We start from the raw sequence: 21,603 nt of genomic DNA on the forward strand, positions 1-21,603 counted from the left end.
GGGTTGCCTTAAAAATGTGAAGGGCATTCATCAGGGCAATATGAGGGGATCCGTACTAAACTCTATTCTACTCCTCCATGCAGGTGAAACAAAGATTCCTTAACTTCACCTGGTGAAATATATGTGATGGGAAACATTGGGGAATACACTGCAAAATTATGAATTTCATAATAATAATAAGTCATAAAATCTTCCGTGAAAACAGTTATCACATGTGGTATTTTGTGTGACTGTAAGACAAAAACCAGCATCACATGTGAATCTGTGGTTCTGTTAATAGACAAACATGCACACACACATGCATCCAGACTTATCCAGATGTGGGCAAATACATGCATCATGGTCATAACTCAAGGGTGACGGCTCCTGTAGTCACACATCTGTGAAAAGATCACACATTTTTAAGCGTCAAAATTGGGGAGGAGACACGCAAGACAAAGATGTTCTGCACCTCTGCCACAGTATGATAAGGATAGTGTTTTGTTACATAAACAGCATCCACACTAAACCTTGGTGAGAGGAGTACTTCATGCAGGGGTTCTAATGGAGCCGGTATGTGCTGTCACTGAGATGCAGCCCTGCCGACGCTCACCTTCATCCTGAGAAGGAAGATAGCCTACACCCTTAGGGGCTTATTTACAAGCCCCTTGCGCCACCAGTGCATTTTTTTTGGATGCAGGGTTGCGTAATGCAGTCCACTACAGTGCGCCGCATTTACAAACTGGGGCAATGGTACAATTGCACCAATTTGTAAAGTCTTGCACCACATTATACCTGCGCCAGGTATAATGTGCGCCAGGTATAATGTGCGCCAGGTAGGCGGTTCCCCCATTAAAAGCCACGCAGAACTGGCGCAGTGAAATGTACAAGATTTCACTGCATCGTTCTACACCCTCACAGTGTCAAAAATGTAACAACTCTGAGAGCAGGCATTAAACTGCTGCAGTGCTTTTGTCACTGTGGGCCTCCTCCCATTGCTGGATTAGTGTCATTTTTATTTCTTTTCACTAGTCTAGCAATGCATTACTTGCGCTTGGTTGGTGTGTGGAGTGGTGCATTATTTGCATTTGTGATTGTAGTTTTTTCCTCCTTTTTTTCTAGTGCAGCTTTTGATTCCTTTGCTGCGAGTCATCCTTGTGATAGATCTGCAGTTTGTGTAGTTGCATACATCTGTAAATGAGCATCATTGCCATGCATGAATAAGTGTTTTGTAAATGGTGTAATAATGGCAGCATATTTACCTTGTGTTTCATTATGTGTGAAATTTTCCTCGGATTTGTGCACTGTTTTCTTATGTGTAATTTTGTTTTTCCTTTTTAGTCACATAGCGTTGGTGCTTGCTTTGTCTGTGCAGAGTTGAGTCTGGCTGTCTCTGGCACGAAAGTGGTATTGGTTTTGAGTATATAGGTCTTTGTGATAAAGCCAAAAAAGTTTTGCCAATACATTTCTTTCAGTTGTTTATGGACGATGTAGTTTTGGGTAAGATTGTTGATCAGACTAATTTGTATGCTGAACAGTATTTGAGGGACAACAGTGCTAGACTTAAGCCCCACGCTAGAGCTACTACGTGCGTGGACTCTAACAAATCTGTACGAGTTAAAGAAGGTCTTGGGTTAACTTTTTTTGATGGGCTTGATAAGGAGTTAAAGAAGGTCTTGGGTTAACTTTTTTTGATGGGCTTGATAAGGAAGCCTTTATCTTTTGGTCCACCAGTCCCCTTGACAACAGCCATATGTCCTGATATCAGGAGTCGTGATCAGTATTTGCTTCTGTTTTGGATGCTGCATTGTCGATAATGCTTCAGCTTTGCCACAAGATCACCCTGAAAATTGTGTGGGAACTTGGTAGAGGACTTTTTAACAAAGGTCACCATTTATATGTAGATGACTTCAAAACCGGTGTGCAATTGTTCGGGGCCCTTGAATGGCACTGTCTTTTGATGTGTTTTAATGTACTGGGCCCATGGCTGGCAGTGTGAATGGTGTGTGGATTGACTGTAAAGCAGTTGGTGCTACGCGGCTTTACAGCTCACAAGCGGAGTCATTAGTTCCATTTTTTGGGCTTTTAATTAACAGTGCATTTCATTTTTGCAAAAATCTTTTTAATAAAATCGTATATACTTAACCATCACTCACCATCGTGCCCAATCCAACCAATATGTGTGTACCAATAAAGAGTGAGGAGAGCTCGCTCACTTTCCCAAATTACTATCAACAACCACAAAAAGGGAGCACCCTACCAAGTCCCTTACATCTGTGATGTCCCAAACACTCAAATTATGAAAATCAGTTTTTAATCTTTGTCCAAGGTTACTGCGGAAAAAACAAAACGTTATATTGGAGGGTAACCACAAGACAATTTTACCCTAAAAGGTAAGTGGTTTAGGTGTGGTACTGCTTAATAAATATTTACTGATGAGGAGTTGACCAAGTCTCTATATTGTGACATTTTTGTTGACATTATGCAGTCCGCTAAATTTGCAGGCATCATATAATTGCACTACAAATGTTATAGATTTGGTACCTATTTAATAGGGCTCCCGAGTAGGTCTGAGTGGCCAATGTTGCTCTACCAACTCTATACAGGGACATCTGTTGTGATAAGGATTTAACCTCAGCATAAGAAGCACCTACTTAAGGTCTGTAGATTGTTCAAGCTTGAACAATCAAAAGTATTACCCCCTATATTATTTCCTTTCTTTTTCTTTTAATAAAAATGGCACAACCAGTGAATATTCCCATTAATTGTAGATAGATTGCTACTGCTAATTTACTTGCACGTGGGCTCACCAAAGGCGATGTTAGCTTCGTGGTTCGGGCACAAAAAGCTTATCAATGTATTTTTTTATTTCTGGGTTACTTTTCCTGCAGTAGAGGCCAATTGAGGCTGCAGTTCTGGCTGCGCACGGATCTTATGAATATTTAGAAATAGCATGATCTTACCAGGAACATGAAAACTGGTTCTAAGGAACCCTCCCACATACACTTCAAAATGTCAGACAGGGTCCACTCAGTAACGAGGTGGCAACCTAAACAACCCTGGCAGATATACACCATATCCAAATGCAAAAGCATTAAGTCAACATCTGATGCAGTTTGTTATGCATACATTAACTACTGCACCAACAATCTGTACAGTTACAACTAGTTGTGCCTGCAATTAGTCCCATTATGGGTAAAATACCAACCAAACAGGGTGAAGTTCAGATTTTGATTGTACAAAATACTAATCTGCTTGAAGCAGCATTCCCCATACCGGACTGCTAGATAAATTTAATTTAAAAACAAACTGGCTCTCCACAACTGGAATGTTCAGAAAAACAGTTATGTAAGTGTGATACAATAAAACAGCCAGATAGATATGAGTATTCTGATACACGTCCTTCTCATTCCTTTCAGGAGAAAAGGTCAGAGAAAGTGGGAAGAGGTGACCGCAGACAGAGGAGTTATGTGAAACCGAAAATGGACTCACAGTGCTCCTATGATTTCAAAGCCAATAGGTCTCAGCAATCAGAGAGCTATACTGGTTGGCAATGCTAATGCATTTGTGTATATTATCAATAAAAAAGAGCCCCAGAGCCATATACAAATGCATCCACATTGCCAACACCTATTGCTCTGATTGCTGAGACCTTTGGCTTGGACAATGATTGCTTCATCTGTCAAATCCTACAGCTGGGGAGGGGAATCAATCAACATCCCATTTGCCTTGGTCATGTGTTTATTTGGATGGCCATTAAATTGCATGGAAAATTATGACGTTACATCAATAAGGTTCACTGTATTTTAAAGCTGCATAAAAAGAAATGCAAAGCATTTCAAGACAATGTGGTAACAATGTGACAAAGATCCACAAATGCACAAACGTAGGTAACTGCACTTAGCAATTTTGAACCAACAGCAGTTCCTTTTCTCCCGACAGGAACTCTAACTGCTTAAAGTGTGGCACAACCAGTCACCCAATTAAAAAAAACAGTCCAGAAACAATGCTTCAAAATGGCTGCTGCGTGTCTTAACAGCAGTTGTGGGATGTGCTCTCGGGGAGGGCTAAACATCAGAAAAAGCATGATGTACGAATGCCCTTAACAAATGGTGAGAACACAAAATAGAGCAACAATATTGCCAGCAAATGGAAAGCTATGAGCTGGATGTAAGCCCATGAAGTAGATACAGCATGTCTCCGTTCAAGACAGCCATGTGCACCGTCCAAAAGAAGCAGAGGTCATGATAGCTCACCAGACTGTTCTGTTACCAAGACACACTGATGGCTATATACAAGTCAAATCTCCAGATAAGAGACGAAACCATCCTTGTTTAGACATATAAGCCGGGGGTGGCACCCTGTGTTTTTAGCCGCCTGCAGGTTTTTTTTTTTAAGCCTCATACGGGGAAGACTTAACACCAACCTCCTTTGATGTGTTAAGAGATGCATATACTGCAGAAGAGGCTTGCACAGAAGGCTCGGTGTTATATTGGAATCAGGCACGTTGGGATAAGGACTCACCGGTTATACTTATAAGGGCCACAATAGCATGCACCCCCTGCAGAAACCCCCTTTTAATTTCAAATAAGCCAATTATGTGTGTTTAGATCACCGCAAACCACTTCATACAGGTATCTTATTGGCTGTTGATTGATGTTCTCAATTTGAATGAGTGTGGCCACAGCACTCAAATAAATGCTCCTAAGCGTTCTATTTCCCCACCTATGAACTTCAGATGCTGGAAGTTTCACTTGTGCCCGTTACTTCTGCTAATACAGGATACATTTCTAATGAGTTTATTTTCAACTGCTGTTCCCAGCAATTAAATTGTATATTGCCAACCATCTTTCAGTGTTCGCCTGTTCTCCTTTGCCTAATGAGGTCCAGATTGCTCAAATAGGGTTTGATAGACTGAGCCAAGTGAAAGCCTGGTTTCAAAAAGAAATCTTGATCTCCAAGTTGCCCCTTCCTCGCTTTTGCACATTCACTTGCCACAGCATTTGGGTGAGCTTCGACATTTTTAATGCACAACACTGCTGCAGTGGTACATCTCTTTAAAATGCGCAGGTCTGATTTTTTTTGTTTCATACTGTACATGGAGTGGTTCTATCTTTCATACATTCCGTGTTTTCATGTGTTTGAGACATTCCACTTGTGTTCTTCCTGTTTTGATCATATTGTTGTTGCTCTGCAATGGATATCCCACATGAGGTGGGACGGAGATTGAATTATCACACCCCCTTCTCGGTCGTTAACAGTACTTTAAAGTCTTGGATACTGTAACTGAATGAGAACGGGTCTGGCTTCTTCCAGCCTGTTTTACTGTCTGGTGTCTTGAGTGCCCACTAGACTTGTGCCTTGCTACAAAACTGCTGCAGTCTACAGATCTACATTTATTGGTCTGTCCTTTGTAGTCACATCTGCAGTGTTGTCCACTTATGAAGCTCCCTTTGCTGCAAGATGCCCATTAGGAGCCACTTTCACCAATATAGACTGATGCTTCGACTCCAGGCTTTCAGACATTTGGCTCTTCAGAGAATACACTCCTGGAACAGATACCTTAGGCATCTGTTGGTAAGGACCATACTGGGGCATCTGGCAATGTCATTCATTCCAATAGGCTTCTGATGCTCTGGGTTGTTCATAAGTCATGTGAATGAATCAAAAGGTTTAAAAATGGGTGATTTTGCCTAGTTTCAAAAAAAAAAAAAATTGGTGGTGATGAAGGCATATGAGGTACAGGTCTGTTACGTAACAGTGGCAAATGACCATCTTGACACAATATCTGGTTCTGGCATCAGTGATAGTGCGTAGTTGCAGGCAAGTTGAGGGACCAAATTATTTTACTGCGAGTCATTTAACAGAGTTAAGCAATAAAAACCCGTAGGTTGTGGTTAATTATTTCAAGGACTGTCAGTTAAGGAGCAGGCATAAACAGGTGCTGAAAGCCTTCGCTCTAGTTTAATACATTCTTGACCTTTTGAGGAACTACTTGCTCTGATCCTCTAAAGCACTTTTCTGAGCCCCAGGGTCCTTGCTCTTCTTTGGATCCCTTAGTAGACTTGAGCTGCATCCATCCCCCCTTCCTTTCAAGGAGCCGTTCTGCCATTACAACAGATGGGAACCAGACAAACCAGTGGCGTTTCTATAAGCAGAGGCTGGGCGACAGACTGACAACTTGGCGGCTAATGAGCAATCTGTCAGCCCAGCACAGCGTCAGGTTTCAGCCCGTCCTCCCAGAACCGCAGGACCCACCAGTAATTGTAAACATTCCTAATCATTCAGAATTGATAAGGAATGGTCAGATTCACACTCAAATGCCTAGCACCATTAATTATTGTAGTCAAGTAAGCAAAGTACTAACCTTTTAATATAGCAACATCATACAGGTCAACACTACCCCAAACAAAATATGAATAGATGTAGGGTAGATCATTAAGTAGGAAGCATGCACAAACATTTGTTCACTGAAAGCACACTAAAGGCTTCCAAACCTCATGGGTAATAGACCCACGCAAACTTAAGGGTTGTTTAAAAAAAAAAAACCTTGAAGGAGCGAAAAAGCTCATAAGAACTTTAACCCCACCCCTTTAAGATTTAAAAAAAAAATTATAGTCGTTAAAAGATTGCCAGATTTTAAGAACCCCTTTATACACCAGAGTAGATTCACTCTATGAAAAGGAACGCTTGCTGCACTCCACCATAGCAAATAGATTCCACAGAAGTGTGAGGTAGTGGAAAGTTTATTTACAACCAATTTGTCAATGCAAGAAGATTCTTTGAAAGAGGACACTGTTGGGAGTGTGCACCTGTCAATTCTGGAAGCATGCAGTCTACAGCTGTGTAGTACTGAGTCTCATGTCACTACAGCTTCACGTACAAATCCTAAAAACCTGAGAAAGTCGAGGAATGTTTTATAATAAAAATAAAGAAAAATGTTGCTACTTTTCCACCGATATCCATGTATGCTTAAAAGAAATCCTTATAAAAACAAAGAGGACACAGGCAAGTATTTACAGTTCAATACAAAAACTAAATTGTTATCCTGCTTGGCGAAGTAAATAAAAAACATTCTTCAAGCACGCTCTCCTCGAATTCTTCTTGCCAACTGGATGTCCTTGGGCATAATTGTTACTCTTTTTGCGTGAATAGCGCAAAGGTTTGTGTCTTCAAATAGGCCAACTAGGTAAGCCTCACTTGCTTCCTGTAAAACATGCAAATTACATACACTGGATTAGTTTCATGAACATGAAAAGCAATAGTCACAAAAGCATTTGTTAAATACGTAACGTACCCAGCAAGATAGGTGTAATAGCGGAACAACTATTGATCTACAAAATGTAGCGCTCCACGAGTCACACTGAATCATACAAGTATACAAAACCACAGAATGTTTTACAACTCCTACAGTTTGTTAGCTGGCTTATAAGGTGGCAACAGCATAATGGCCTCTCGGGTGTAAAGACAGGAATTGAAGTTCTGGGACATTCTGTGGCGCATGGAATTCTTGGGAGTCAAATTAAACTACTGACGTCCAACACCCTAGCACAGAAATCTTCAAAGGACTAAGTGTGCAGGTGCTACCTATCCCGTTTTCTCACTATCTTTCATGCCCAGTGTTTTGACACCCCCCCTCCCCACCCCACTAAATGTGCCATGTAGGTGTTTTGCAAGGCACTTCTGCAAAGGCTGGTTGCCTTTTTTTGTAAGAGTATTTGATGTTGTGATATTTAAGCATAAGCCTGAAATCTAGGCTAGAGTTCAAAGTGCCACTGCAGTCCAAATAAGTTGTTATGAAGGCTTCAGGGGCACCTATCGAAAATGGACTGTCTCCTCCAGACTCGTTAAGAGTGTGAGTGGGCATTGCTGCTTAACTTCATGGTTTAGTTTTATTTCAGCACGAGTTTGTTTTTATGGCCTGCAAGCGCAGTCAGATTTTGCTACTTTTGGACGACATGTATAAAAAAAAAAGTTTACTGTATCACTTATGTTTAGGCAACAAAAACCTTAATTAAAAAAAAAAACACTGCTCAAAACTGATTTTGTCATCTGGACTACAATGTTTAAAGCATTCCGCCCAAGCACTCTTAGCTATTAAACAGTCCTCCATGTTGAAAAGTATGCTTACATCAAAACCCAGTGGCAGGAACAAAAAGACTATGGGATTATGAGCCTATGAACTATAATAGCATCAATCTATGAACAAGCTTGGTACACAGAACTGCTGGGAAAGTTTCGGGTCCCCAGACCGCAGTCCTTGGGAAGTAAGATTAATACTTTGACTTGTTTAGCTGCACAACAATATATACGTCTTTCAAGCACTTGGCACACTAATATCACTGTGCCGGACTTTAGCTTGACATGAACGTTTCAGTGACAAGGTTTGTTCCTTAACTAATTTGAAATGCTAGAACTGCTACTCCTCATTCTCACAAGGACAGCTTTCTTTAAGGACAGATGTGCTTAAGAATCTATTGCAATGACATGCCAAATGAACTTAAAACCGAGCAATGTGGTGCTTGCAAATGAAATTATATGAGATTGGTGTAATGTGTTCATCTCTGGATATGCTGGGGTAATAAAGTACGTGGTGTTCCAAATTTTACAGAAGAACCAAGTGGTGGCAATGAATAGCGGATAGTGTTTTGGACACTGCCACATCTTAAGGATCATAAGCCCTGCCACCAAAGAAACATGAGCGCAAAGACTGCTCCTCAGTGTGACATCCTCTACATACATACTAGCGTAGACAAGTTAGCAGCAGGGATATCTACACCACAACTAGATTTTCCTGTCAGAGGGGCAAAAAATACAAACAAGAATCAGGCAGTCACCATCTGGAATACTTCTGAGAAAGGCTTTAACCTTGCAAATACAATCATTAGATTCGAGGCCTGTCTACGAATCAGACTTTGCACTACTGTACACCAAGACTCCAAGGATGTAATTTTTTTACCATTCCCTTGTGGACAACTGATTACATGTACCACACCTCTAAGCCTATTGCTCAAAAAGCAGCATTGCCCCTGGTTTTCAAAGCCATAAAATGGTCTCCCTTCTGTCATTAGGGAGATGAAACAAACGCACGGTGCACGTGACAGTTCAAGAAGAAACAGGGACCGTGAAGGATAAGAAGCAATTAGGACGGGGAAAGAAAGCCACGAAAAAGTTACACCCATACACGACTGATCATGCCAGAGGTGGAAGGATTTTATTAGAGCTGGAGAAATCAGTACTTGGACCTGCCAAAAGAGGAAGTGAAGCCAGGGTTAACGGTCTATGGAGGAAAGAAAAAAACCACCACAGGCAGTAAGTAAGTAACAATGACGCCCACAAATTGTATGCAATGGGTAGGTAGAGGCATGCAACAGAAGGCAATTGAGGTGAGCGGGATCAGAATGCTGCTCACAGCACTTTATGGTGGGGAAGAGAAGCAAAAGCAAGGAGTGCAAAAAGGCAGGCAAGGTTGCGGGAGCACAAGTAATGCAATGTCCCAGTGGGAGGGACAGGCATACAAGGAGGAAGGAAGCGCGTGGCAGCCTCCCGATAAGCAGCAAGCAAATGAGGTAATGCAACCAAAAGGAAAGCAATGTGTGTTCTAAGCCACCTGATACAAAGCAGTCTCAAAATGACATTGCAGTCTAGCCGCGGCCTAAAAAGATGTAAACAAGTTCCTGCACTTGGACATGCTCCAATGGTCTTTTGAAGCTGAGCGTGCAAGATGACCTGCTGTAAAAAATGGTGGGCTTTTAACTAAACCCACATCACTCATCACTCTCATTTGTTAAGCTTGCCTCAATGTCTGAGTCAGTGGTAACTGCTTGGTGTTTATCCCGGCTTGGGGTGGTTTTGTTACCAACTTGCAGACTGATCTTGTAACATGGATAATAGCACGATTAACGATAAACTTCAGTGTGGATGAACTTTTGTCTTTACCCTCCGTGCTCCATGGCAGCCATGGAGCTCACAGCACAAACCCAATCTGCGGTATTGGAACACTGGCCACATTGTTCATAGTTACTTAATGAGCCATTTCTTTTAGCCCCAAAAACGTAGTTTATAAATGCTCTACTGATGAAGCACAGCTTGGCAGGCTGGGAATACTACAATTTTCACTACACTCAGGAAAAGTTGCCCCATAATGCTTTGCAAGCAACCTTTCCCCCCAAACACCGATCCAAGGGTCCCCGCACTAGTTCAGTGGGGATCCCAAAAGAATCCCTCACTTGGTCCCTTTTCAAGCCCCCTTGGGGCTGGAACTGGTTTTACAACATTGTGCTATTCAATTTTCATGTGGTTACGCCCCCTAAGGGCCAATTATATGGTTACATGACCATGTTTTACAATTGATATTACTTTGGGATCCTCTAAGGGCTGTTCATCGGGTCCATCCCTTAATGCTTTGCAGAGCATTCTTTTACAAAACCTTTATGCCCTTAACTCAGTCTGTGGTGCCCCTAGGCCAATGGGGCATCCTTCAAAACATTCACCACAACCTGCTGTCTAGATCAGAGGTCTTCAAAGTGTGTGTGTGTGTGGGGAGGGGCTTAAGTGACCCCCAGAGGGGATACCAGGCTCTGGCCAAAAGAAACATTTGACAGGTAACAGGGCTTTGTTTTAATCAGAAGCATGTTATTGCAATGTTTAATAGGTCTAGACATTAAACATTGCAATCTTTATAAAATAATTGTGAAGAATTCTGAAGGGGGGGTCCAAAGATTCTTATTTTTTCAACTGGGGTGGCATTAAAAGGTTGAGAACACTGGTATAGATATGTGGCCCCCCACACTAGGTCAGTGGGAACCTCAAAATAATAATAACCCCTCCCTCGAGTGCAAGCCCTGAACATGTGTAATGCACTATGTCCCATAGGGAATAAATATTTTTGCAGTACTTTGTGGTTACGCCCTCTATGGGCTAATTAGATGGTAACATGCCCACGTTTGTTTTCATTGTGGCGTCCTCTAGGGGCCATTCGGAGCATTATAGTCTAATGCCAAACGTTTATTTCTGATAAAAGCTTTTATGATAATTGTATGTTTTATTTGTCTCTCCTTGTTGCAATTATGACCATGATTCAGGACAACTTCATATCCTTATTACACTAGGATGACCCTTCTTAGGTTTCTTGTTGGCACTACTCCTCTGTAGTAGATCTTGTAGCTAGAGGTAGAAGGTAAATGGAAGTGCTTTAGTTATAGCAGGGCCACTGGTATTAAGTGGTAGGAAAAGACCAAATTATGAGGCAGTATTGCAAGAAAAGTAGTTATGCCCATGCTACAGGAAATGTAAGAGTGGAATGAAAATTAAGACCACGAAGCTCCGCAATTTCTAATCCTGTCAAGCCATTTTAAGATCAAGCCTACACAACACGAAAAGAGTTGCCTTGACACTATGTTCAGTGTGCTTTCACCACACCCATCACTCATTTGTTCCTTGGCTCCTGTCTTCCAAATTCAGTTGGTTTGTTAAAGGCTTGCAGTTTGTCCCACCTCAAGGCTGTTGGAGACTGACCCTGTCAGCACACTATTTTCTTTTGCCTATGTGCTTCGCGCTTGTGGCGCTGTTTCTTCCTCCAGCATTGCACAATTAAGTGCAAGCTGGGGGACGATTACTTAAATAGCACTAACTAAACAGGTTCAGTACGACGTGCTCTGTTCAAGCTGATACTTTGGGTAACCTTGCTAGGTTTTTGGGGAAATGCAGAAACAGTTTGTTCATGATAATGGTTAGATGTGCTAAATGGATAAATACTGGTGTCTTCTAAAACGACCTTTCAAATGTTAAATTTCTGAGTCCCACGATTATCACGCCAACATTAAATCACAAGTGAGAAGCAGTTAAAAAACGACTATTACCTGCAGTGCACCAATAGCTGCACTCTGGAACCGCAAATCAGTTTTAAAGTCTTGAGCAATCTCCCTCACTAAGCGCTGAAACGGCAGTTTGCGAATCAACAATTCAGTAGATTTTTGATATCTTCGGATCTCTCTCAAAGCGACTGTGCCAGGCCTACACACAAAAAAGATATAACGTAAGTAGACTGTTCAAACATTGCCAAAAAATATTTTAAAACCCCCACACCCTGTGTTCCCTAGCTAATACACCCTCATAGGAGACTTTGCAGGCAAAGTCAATAGCACTACAGAGGTGCAGTACACATGAAAAGCAGACCACCATGGACTTAAGTGGTCTGGCAGGGAAGGTAATGGGGTGGGTGTGTGTGTGTGTATATATATATATATATATATATATATATATACACACACACACACCCCCCTCCTCGAAAGGGCTACAGTTCAACTAATGCAAACGACAATCCTAATGTTAATCTTGCCTGGACCAAAGAAATGTAGTGGGTAAGAGGTTTTCCGTAAAGATTTGTAGCTTGCATATCAAAACTACAAAATATCGATTTTACGTAACTTGCCCTTTCCCGACCATTCTAAATAAATACCCACCTGTATCTGTGAGGTTTCTTAACACCGCCCGTAGATGGCGCGCTCTTCCTGGCGGCCTTAGTAGCCAACTGTTTCCTCGGAGCCTTTCCTCCAGTGGACTTACGAGCGGTCTGTTTGGTTCGAGCCATTTTGATTTAATGCGCGCCTAAAAGAAAAAAAACACATGGGGTATGTATACACGATGAGTGTCAAAAATGCAATTCAATATTTGCAGATTACTGGGTACACCTCAGATTCTATGTAACCCACTTCTAGGCACAACGATTAACGGTTTGGCAGTATAGAAGGTCCACGTTTAATATTGTAAAAAGTGCAGAGTGTAATAGGAGTTCGCGCACAAGGGTAAAGCACGCGCCACCCATGCCCTGCAATCAAGAGAAATGGCGCGAGCAAAATAAAAAAAAACAAAGCTAAAAGAGTAGTTTATATGAAAGGGAGTCCCGCTGTTAATAAAACCTTAAAATAGGTGAAGCTCGAGACAAAATCTTTCCGGTCAAAACTTTAAGCGGGAGATTGCAGAATTTAAAAATAAACCAACAGTCAAGGTCAGCCGTTAGCTCCCGCCCACCGGAAACAAGTGACTCACGGGCTCGTAAAACGCTACGTCATAGTGGTCAACCGAACAGTCCCAGTATTACAAACAGTAGGCTGCCGCTTGAGCGCGCGGTACGGAAAACCTTACACTTGGGCTTAAGAGCTACAACGAAAGGGTGAAATATAAACAGCAGAATCAAGGGGGAGGGGGTTAAACTCCATGCAATGAGCGGGCGTTGCGAAGGGTTACCCGCCCGCCTTGTCGCCATTTTCTACAGTAGGAACTCAAGCGCAGCCCAAGAGACTCCATTTTCTAAACGCCTCCATTACGCGCCCGCGCTGCCACACGTCGCCCCAGCGGTGCCGTCACGGGCAGACCGGGAACGACAGGTAATGAAGACCGCGGGGGAAGGATATATGGATTCTTTTATGCCATGAGTGAGCCGCCGATAGACGTTCATTTAAGTTAATACAAATATTAACTTAATAAAGAGGGTGTATTAAAATAATATGCCCAATTCGTTAAAAAAGGAACAAAATGATGGCTGTCAAACAGCATTAAATTGGAGTTGGAACGGGGGAGTGACACACACCACATTCACCAAGGTTTACAAGAAATCCCTATTACAAATGCCGCCATTTTGTATACTGCTGGGCAAAGACTGGATCAACCAGACGAGGAACTCGAAGAAAAGTAAAAAAACGCGTTATTTGTCACGACTGGATATAAACCGACGCTTCGCTGCAAAGAGCGCATAATTGTATTCTAAACTTCAACATAATTTTACAAGGACAAAACACAACTAACCTCCGTGCGTCTACGCTCAGTCCCGTGGCTGCCAAATACTCAAGCGCTGTTTGTATCTGTGTACGGCGCGCTCCGCCGTGACTTTTATATTCCCTATGTGACGTCATCGACGCGTGAAACGCCTATTATTACGTGTGCGTCTGTCACTACTGGGTAATTCTTCTGAAATCCCCCGCCTCCCTCTGACTTCCTATCGTTTTCAGGACAGTCGGAAATAAGAGTCTCAGACCTTTGTACAACAAACCGGCGCGCGAAAACAATAAACGATAACACGTACTGGTTGGGCGCCTTTCCCTGTTCGAAAGAACCACTAGCAAATCCAGTACGTCGAGCTTCGTATGAGACCAGTGAAGTCACTATGAACGTGACAAAACGAATAATTATTCAAAATTTTAATGATGGTATGAGTTAGCTGGAAGGAGACAAAAATATCTGCCACGAAAAATGCATTATAAAAGATTTTACCATAACAGATTGCTAAAGCCAGTAGCAATGTACCCTAAGGCTTGGCTTGGTTACACATGTGATGTACCTAGCGGGTGCAAATTGCATGCCCACTAATTACCCTTGCCATGTGATGTGAAATTAATAGTGTATTGACCGCTTGGTGCAGAATACCCAGGGCCACTGGAATTATGCAGCAGGGGAGCACTGAATTATCTGGCAGGGTTGACTGAATTATGCAGCAAAAAAGGTAAATTATGCAGCATAATATAGCTAATTTTTTATAGTGTTAATTATTTTGTAATTTGTACACATGGTAATACTGTCTGGGGAATAAAAACATCTAATCAGGTCCAGTTTAACAACCAAATGCAGAAATAAGCAACTGAAAGATGACCAATTAACCTTTGCAAAGGACCTTCCACTGCACATGAACACATTGCCATGTTTTTTGATCTGTTTGAGATAGATTTTTTTGTAAAAATGAGTAGAATATGCGGTGGATGATGGGTTACGAGGCAAATGCTTCAAGCCTGTGTTTATGATAAAAAAGCAGCAGCTGCAGAATCGTTTAAAATCTGGTGGCCCTGAGTATAGCTGCTGACTCAGGTACTGTTTGCAATCTGCAGGCAGGCGGAGCAGGACCCAGGCAGATCAAGAGGAGCAGTAAAACCTTCCTTGCTGCTCTGTGCTAAATCATTAATCAGTGACTTCAAGCCTGAGTACTCTAAATCAGTGGTTCCCAACCTGTGGTCCGGGGACCCCTGGGGGTCCGTGAAGCCTCCTCAGGGGGTCCACAACAGCCTAAAAAATGAAATAATATTAACAGATTAGGTCCCCAACTTCCAGTAATGCCTCAGTGGGGGGGCCCAGATTCCAATAATGATTCATTGGGGGGTCCCCGGGTTCCAGTAATGATAAAGCTACCAAAAAGTAACACACAACACGTAGAAGATGAAGTCCCAGGATTCAAACTCCATTCCTGCAAAACTCAAGCCAGAGCTTGTAACCTCTAGGCCACAAGTAGCTTATTGTCCCCAAACAAGAAAAACAGGATGACCAAATAAATAACAGCCAATGTGACCGCGTTGCTTTTCCTGCCCTTCTCACTGTCAACTTTGTATCAATAGCACAACTGTGCACTCAAAAACAAGAGAAATTGACAAATGAAACTGACATAGGAAATACCAAACCCAAAAAACAGCTATGGATAGCTACAAGAACTGTGAGATATGGCTTCACCATGCAATACCTAGGACCTCAAACACAGCATCACTGATGAAATACCTGAAAAAACACCACATGATGTCAGAAATAAAAATTTGCCACAATGGCATCAATACACACTTGAGGACTTTTTTTGAATGGACAATTTAAGAGCTTTTATAGTTGTCAAGTTGTGTTAAAATAACTCACTGAGCCCTTGGGTACAAATGGTTTCATGGTGCTAAAGCCAGCAGAGCAATTGCAGACTCAGTGCTGAAAGCAAATTAGAACACCTGGATGAATAGCCAGGTTTTTAATTCACATTGAAATTTACTTATACAAACAATAAAATTCATTTCCTTTCGCAGGGAGTTCCAAAGCAAGAACCATGAAACTGGAACCTTCAACTCTACTTTTGGCAAATGTAGAAGTGAGCAAGAGATTGGCGAAGAAGAGTGCAAGGGTCTTATTGGCTAAATATTAACCAGACGTTTCTGATCAGTCCAAGGCATATTGCCATTTGTAAGCGTTTTAAGCTATACCTATGGTCTCAAATCAAATGTGTTTTTTGATAGGAAACCATTGTAAAGGACGCAGCCAAGGACAACATGCTTGACTAAATTTAGGAGTACTCAGTAGTAAACAGGATGCCTGATTCTGGATTAACGGCATTCTATGAATTATGTAGTCTGGCACAAGTAAAGGGAATTGCCATAGTTAAATCAGAATCCAATTGTTTCAGAGATGGCCCATCCTCATTATGAACAGGTAAGATTATCCTGAATATTTTTAAGTATTACCAACAATTTGACACCAGAGTTGACACCTGAGTGGACATTGATCTTCATCAGTTTTTACTCTACGGCTTTTAACTACATCCACGGGGGTGGAGGGAGAATCCAGTTCTGCAGTCACTAAGAATTGTGCTCTCTCACACACCACTAGTACTACTACATGTGCAGCTATATTGCTGTCTTACATACAATGTGCGCTACATTGTTGGCATACATTTCTTTGATTTTCACCACCAGCCATCCTTTCAACTGTATGAACAGCTTAGATAATAGCAGTCACAAATATTTTCCACTGATTTGAGGACTCTGCACATCAAGTGAGCATAACCTTCATCCACCACGTGCACACTTTCCTAGCTCACCTGTGATATTATACACAGGTATCATTATTTGTGAAAGTTTATGGATTACACCAAACATGAAAACGTCTACTGCATAAGATGAGAAACCTTCAATATAAAGATAACCAGTGGTTCCCAACCTTTTGACTCCTGAGGACTCCCATTGAATCATTATTGGAAGCCGGGGACCCCCAAGCAATTTGTACAATTTACATTTCAAACATTAATTTAATTTGCAAAATATACACAAACAAGAACACACCAAACAAATACTCGAATTACTAAAGATATGATTATTTTACATTGTAAAAACATGCAGAAATCAAACATTTTCATGGGAAGGTTTGCGGTGCATCTCAGCAACGAACTTTTCAATGTTTGTTTTTATTTAGGTACGTTGAATCCTCAGGTCAGGTGCTACATTTCCCAAGCGATTTTTGTTTTTATTTTTTAGGTACATAAGATCTGAGAAAACTTCTTCACATAAATATGTGGTGGGGAAAGGAAGTAAAACCATAAGGGCCTCTCTCCTCTCCATAACTTCTCTGTCCAGTGTAATTCATTTGTCTTATAGCACCTCTCATACCAATGTAGGGTGTCGGAGCACTTTACAGGGACTACAAGGATTCACATGTCATCCACACTGGTAGGCATTTTTTAAGAGGGCTTGGTCTGGAGAAGCAAAAACTCAGGATTCAGAACATAACAGTGTGGTTAGCGTTGACTTTAATAATATGAATGAATTTCTGTGCAAGCAACCGTTTTTTTTAGCAGCATAAGGAAAGTGAAAGTCTGGGAAAAATATAACTTTCTAATTTGTGCCATGCAGTTTGAATGCAGCTCTATGATGGCAGTTTATAGCTCACTGTACTAGAATAGGATTGTAACTTGTGAACTGCTCAGTAACAAAATAATCTCTGTAACAAAAGAAGTAACCCACTGGGATATGCACATAAAATATTGTTCTTTGCTTGATACACATTCTTTGCAGGAGGCACATTAACCAGCTGCGCTGCCTTAGATGAGTCAAAACTGCCACTAGTCAAACTCTCATCTCTCTCCAGGAGGTACATTAATCACCAGAGTTATCTTGACACTTTTATTGTTGCCTAAACATGGCTTTGCAGTGCTGTTAAAACTGCTGCACAAAGTAATAAATATAAAAACACACACTTTTCTGCCAGAGACCCCAGCTATAGAAGGGCCTTCCTGCCGGCCCAAGCCTGCGGACCCCCTGGGAATGTGTCACGACCCCTGGGGGGGCCGCAGACCCCAGGTTGGGAACTGCTGACTTAAACTGTGTCTTTACATAGTGCAAACTACATGTGAAGTTTAAACATATACTAAATGTTTTAAAGATCTCCCTGCAGTTTGAGCACACACAGAATATTTCTACGTGCAGTGTATTATACAAATAGTATATCTTGCAATCATATCCTGAGGTTTCACCCCAGCATTAAGTATGCACTATGTTAGGTGACGTTTACCATTTCTCTGCATCCTGGGTAGATAGAGTTAATTTGAGCTTAGTATATATTATACAATCAGCTAGTTCTTTAATGATAGTCTACAGAGTTGGCACCTTACTGTGCATAGATGAATCTTCATACGTTTTTACCCCTAGGCTTTTAACTACACCCACTGGAGTGATCCAAAGACTCACTTCAGCTTCCCACCAAGTATTTTACTCTCACCTCAACCACTAGTACTAACATGTGCAACCATATTATTGACATAAACACCATGTGTACTACATTTACAGCATACATTGACATTCACCCACAGCAATCCTTTCAAGTGCTAGTTGTTTAGGCAACAGCAATCTCAAATATCTTCTACTGATTTGCTGAGTCTGATTATCAAGTAGTCATAACTTTCAGCCATCATGTGCAGACGTTCCTAGTTACCAGATGATATTATGCTCAAGATATCCTTTTTTTGTAAATGTTTCTGATTAATTTATCTCTTCCATGAAAAACTGCCTGTGTCTTAAAAAGTAAAATATAGAAGATAAATACACCTAATTAGACGACATAAACTACCCTTAAGCATCTTATGAACAGAAAACCAATTAAACTGTGCCTCTACCTAATGCATAATACACATGAAGTTCAAACATATAGGCCCTCATTACAACTTCTGCGGTCTTACAAAAAGACTGCCGAAGCTGCGGGCACCACTATACCGCCAGTGCTGTGGGTATTTGTGGCTCCCTATTATGACTTTTCCGCTGGCCCAGCGGACAAATCACATCAACATTGCAGCCGGCTCATAACAGAGCCGGCGGAAATGTTGATGTGCAGCGGGTGCCGCAGCACCCGTCGCACATTTCACTGCACGAAATTCAGGCAGTGAAATGCGCAATGGGGCTGTGCCTAGGGGCCCCTGCACTGCCCATGCCAGGTGCATGGCCAGTGCAGGGGCCCCCAGGGGCAACCTAAGTCCCCCTTGCCGCAAGCCTTCCCATGGCGGTGTTTCCCGCCATGGACAGGCTGGCAGATGGGGATTATGACTGCCTGGCGGAAGCCTGGTGGTCAGTTGGAGGGGCCGGCGGTATGGGCGTGGATAATGCGCCACGGTCATAATCCACTGCCGGTAAACCGCCAGCCTGTTGGCGGTGTTACCGCCGGCCGCCAGGGCCGTAATGAGGCCCATAGTATTTATTTTCAAGATCTCCATTCACCTTGTGCACTCATCATATTTCTCCATTGTGTGTATTATACAAATAGTATATCCTTCAGTCACACTACGAAATCTCATCTCTTCAACCCAGTACTATCCACTAGAACGTTTAGAATGGTGACTAAGGTCCCAATTTAGATTTCGGCGGAGGGGTTACTCTGTGACTACACTGACAGATACCCAGTCCGCCAAAATATAAAACCCATTATGTCCTATGGGATAGATATTTTGTCGGACAGGATATCCATCACTGTTGTGACAGAGTAACCCCTCCGATGAAATCTAAATCAGGCCCTTAGTTTAGTGTTCACTCATTCAGTCACTTTTGAGTAATCAGTTCTCAAACACAAATTTGCTACCTATCCCCAAGATCAAAATCTTTAAAAATAAACTGAGCCCATTACATGATGGGCAGCAATTTTCCTGTCCTGCAGTGAAGATTTACAATTCAGATCCTGCTGTTGGAGTTCTCTGATAGGCAGGCTGAAATAGAAACATTTCTCAGGGCTAAAAAAAAAAAAAAAATGTTTTCACACCTGCTGGTCTAGTGAATTCAATAATCTACTCGACCTAACTGTAATGTACTTTTCCCATAAACTTGTCTCAAATTTAGTGATCCTAAGCAAATACTTTATTTTACATAGCCACTTTTTTCTTCACTACACAAACAGCAGCTTCAATTATGCGAATTTAGCATGTCTGCCATACAAAAAACTCTTTTGGTTGATTTAATAGACTAAACTTTTGCTCCATTTGGGATAACAATCCACCCCACATAGAGGAAAACATGACCCCTGACTTGCCTCTTAGGTCACTGACAGCATTTCATCAGGGCAGAAATGTTTCTTAGTTCATGTTTAAAAGCTCACTTTTAATAAATATAGTAAAGCATGATGTTGTAGGAAAGTGCCCCTTTTTGATATGGTCACCCCCACTTTTTGCCTGATACATGATGCAATTTGAACTAAAACTGCACTGGGTTCCTGCTAAGCAGATCCCCAGTGCCAGATCTTTTCCCCTAATACTGTACAATTGTTCACCAATTGGCAATAGCTTTTCCCCCCGTAGGTCCCTAGTAAATGGTACCCCTGGTTTCTAGGGCATGGGTACCAAAGAGGATTGCCATGGACTGCAGCATGTATTGTGCCAGCCTTAGGGACTCCTCAGCTAGCACAGGCTGCGTGTCTTGGTGCAACTAAAAGGGGGAACACAACATGGTACACAGCCTGTGTGCTATGTCCTCTAACACTGCGTGCAATATATGTGTCACCCCTACAGCAGGCCTTACAGCCCTAAGGCAGGGTGCATTATTTTACATGTGAGGAAATATCTGCACAAGTAGATATGCCCCTGCTATATCTTTGTCGATTCTTAGACATAGTGAGTAAGCAGGGAAGCCATTTTAGGTACATGTGCTGGCACTGGTCACTACAAGTTTACCAGCTACATGATGGCTTCACAGAAAATAGGGATTTTTGGCATCAAACATCTCGTATTAATAAACCCTTGCTGATGCCAGTGATGGATTTATTAATATATGCACCCAGAGGGAACCATAGAGGTGCCCCCTGAAAACATACCAGCTACCAGTGTGTGTGGACTGACTAGTATACCCAGCCTACTAACGCCAGACACTATTCTGACCCCCAAGGGTGAGATCCTTAGTTCTCGAGAGGTCAGAAACAAAGCCTGCTCTGGGAAGAGTGTTTATACACCCCAACCAATAAAACAATCGGGCAAGAACCTTTTAAGTTATGATTTTTTTAAATTTAGCAAAATTAGTCTTTTTGTGCCTAATTATAAACAATAGGAATCAATGGGAGAAAACCTTAAAAATGCATATAAAATCAAGCAATGCTTTCACAAATGTCACCTTCTAATTTTAGGTTGAGGTCATTGAGATGTCCTCTGGGTCAGCCAGAGGAGTTTGGGCGATTCCCGGTTCGAGCAGGAGCAGCGGCTGACAGTCTTGGAGCTGGTGCAGGACAGGCGAGGGGGAACACTTGGAAATGCTGTTCAAGTGTTTAAGCTACCACAATATATAAGGGGGTGTCTGATCAGGCTAGAACGTGGCCTGGAAGGACAGAAGTGAGCCAATATAAGCTCTTATTTGAAATATCATAGGATTGTTATGGCTCCACCCAACACATTGAAATCAGCCCTTCATCCTATCTTTGACACAAAAATGAATCCTTGGTCGCAGTATTTAACCACAGCATTTGACTCCCTTCAAATAGATCAAACAGAACTAATTAAGCTGGCGCATTCTCACATTGCCATGAAGACTGTGTTGAAAAGGCAGATAAAAATGTTCTCTAGGACAACAGACCTGGCAAAATTGAGCAGTACAC

General features: G+C 41.9%; 1 protein-coding gene across 1 annotated transcript; it reads right to left on the reverse strand.

The window, feature by feature from the left end:
- Positions 1–6,586: 6,586 nt before the first annotated feature.
- LOC138261165 (histone H3.3A) lies at positions 6,587–13,940 on the reverse strand. The gene is made up of 4 exons (XM_069209874.1): positions 13,786–13,940; positions 12,444–12,588; positions 11,841–11,994; positions 6,587–7,186 (listed from the first exon to the last, which is right to left on the reverse strand). Exons 2-4 carry the CDS (start codon positions 12,569–12,571, stop codon positions 7,058–7,060), a joined length of 411 nt encoding a protein of 136 aa, XP_069065975.1. The 5' UTR covers positions 12,572–12,588; positions 13,786–13,940; the 3' UTR covers positions 6,587–7,057.
- Positions 13,941–21,603: the final 7,663 nt, after the last annotated feature.

Source organism: Pleurodeles waltl, chromosome 10, assembly GCF_031143425.1.
Source record: "Pleurodeles waltl isolate 20211129_DDA chromosome 10, aPleWal1.hap1.20221129, whole genome shotgun sequence".
Classification (NCBI taxonomy): Eukaryota; Metazoa; Chordata; class Amphibia; order Caudata; family Salamandridae; genus Pleurodeles; species Pleurodeles waltl.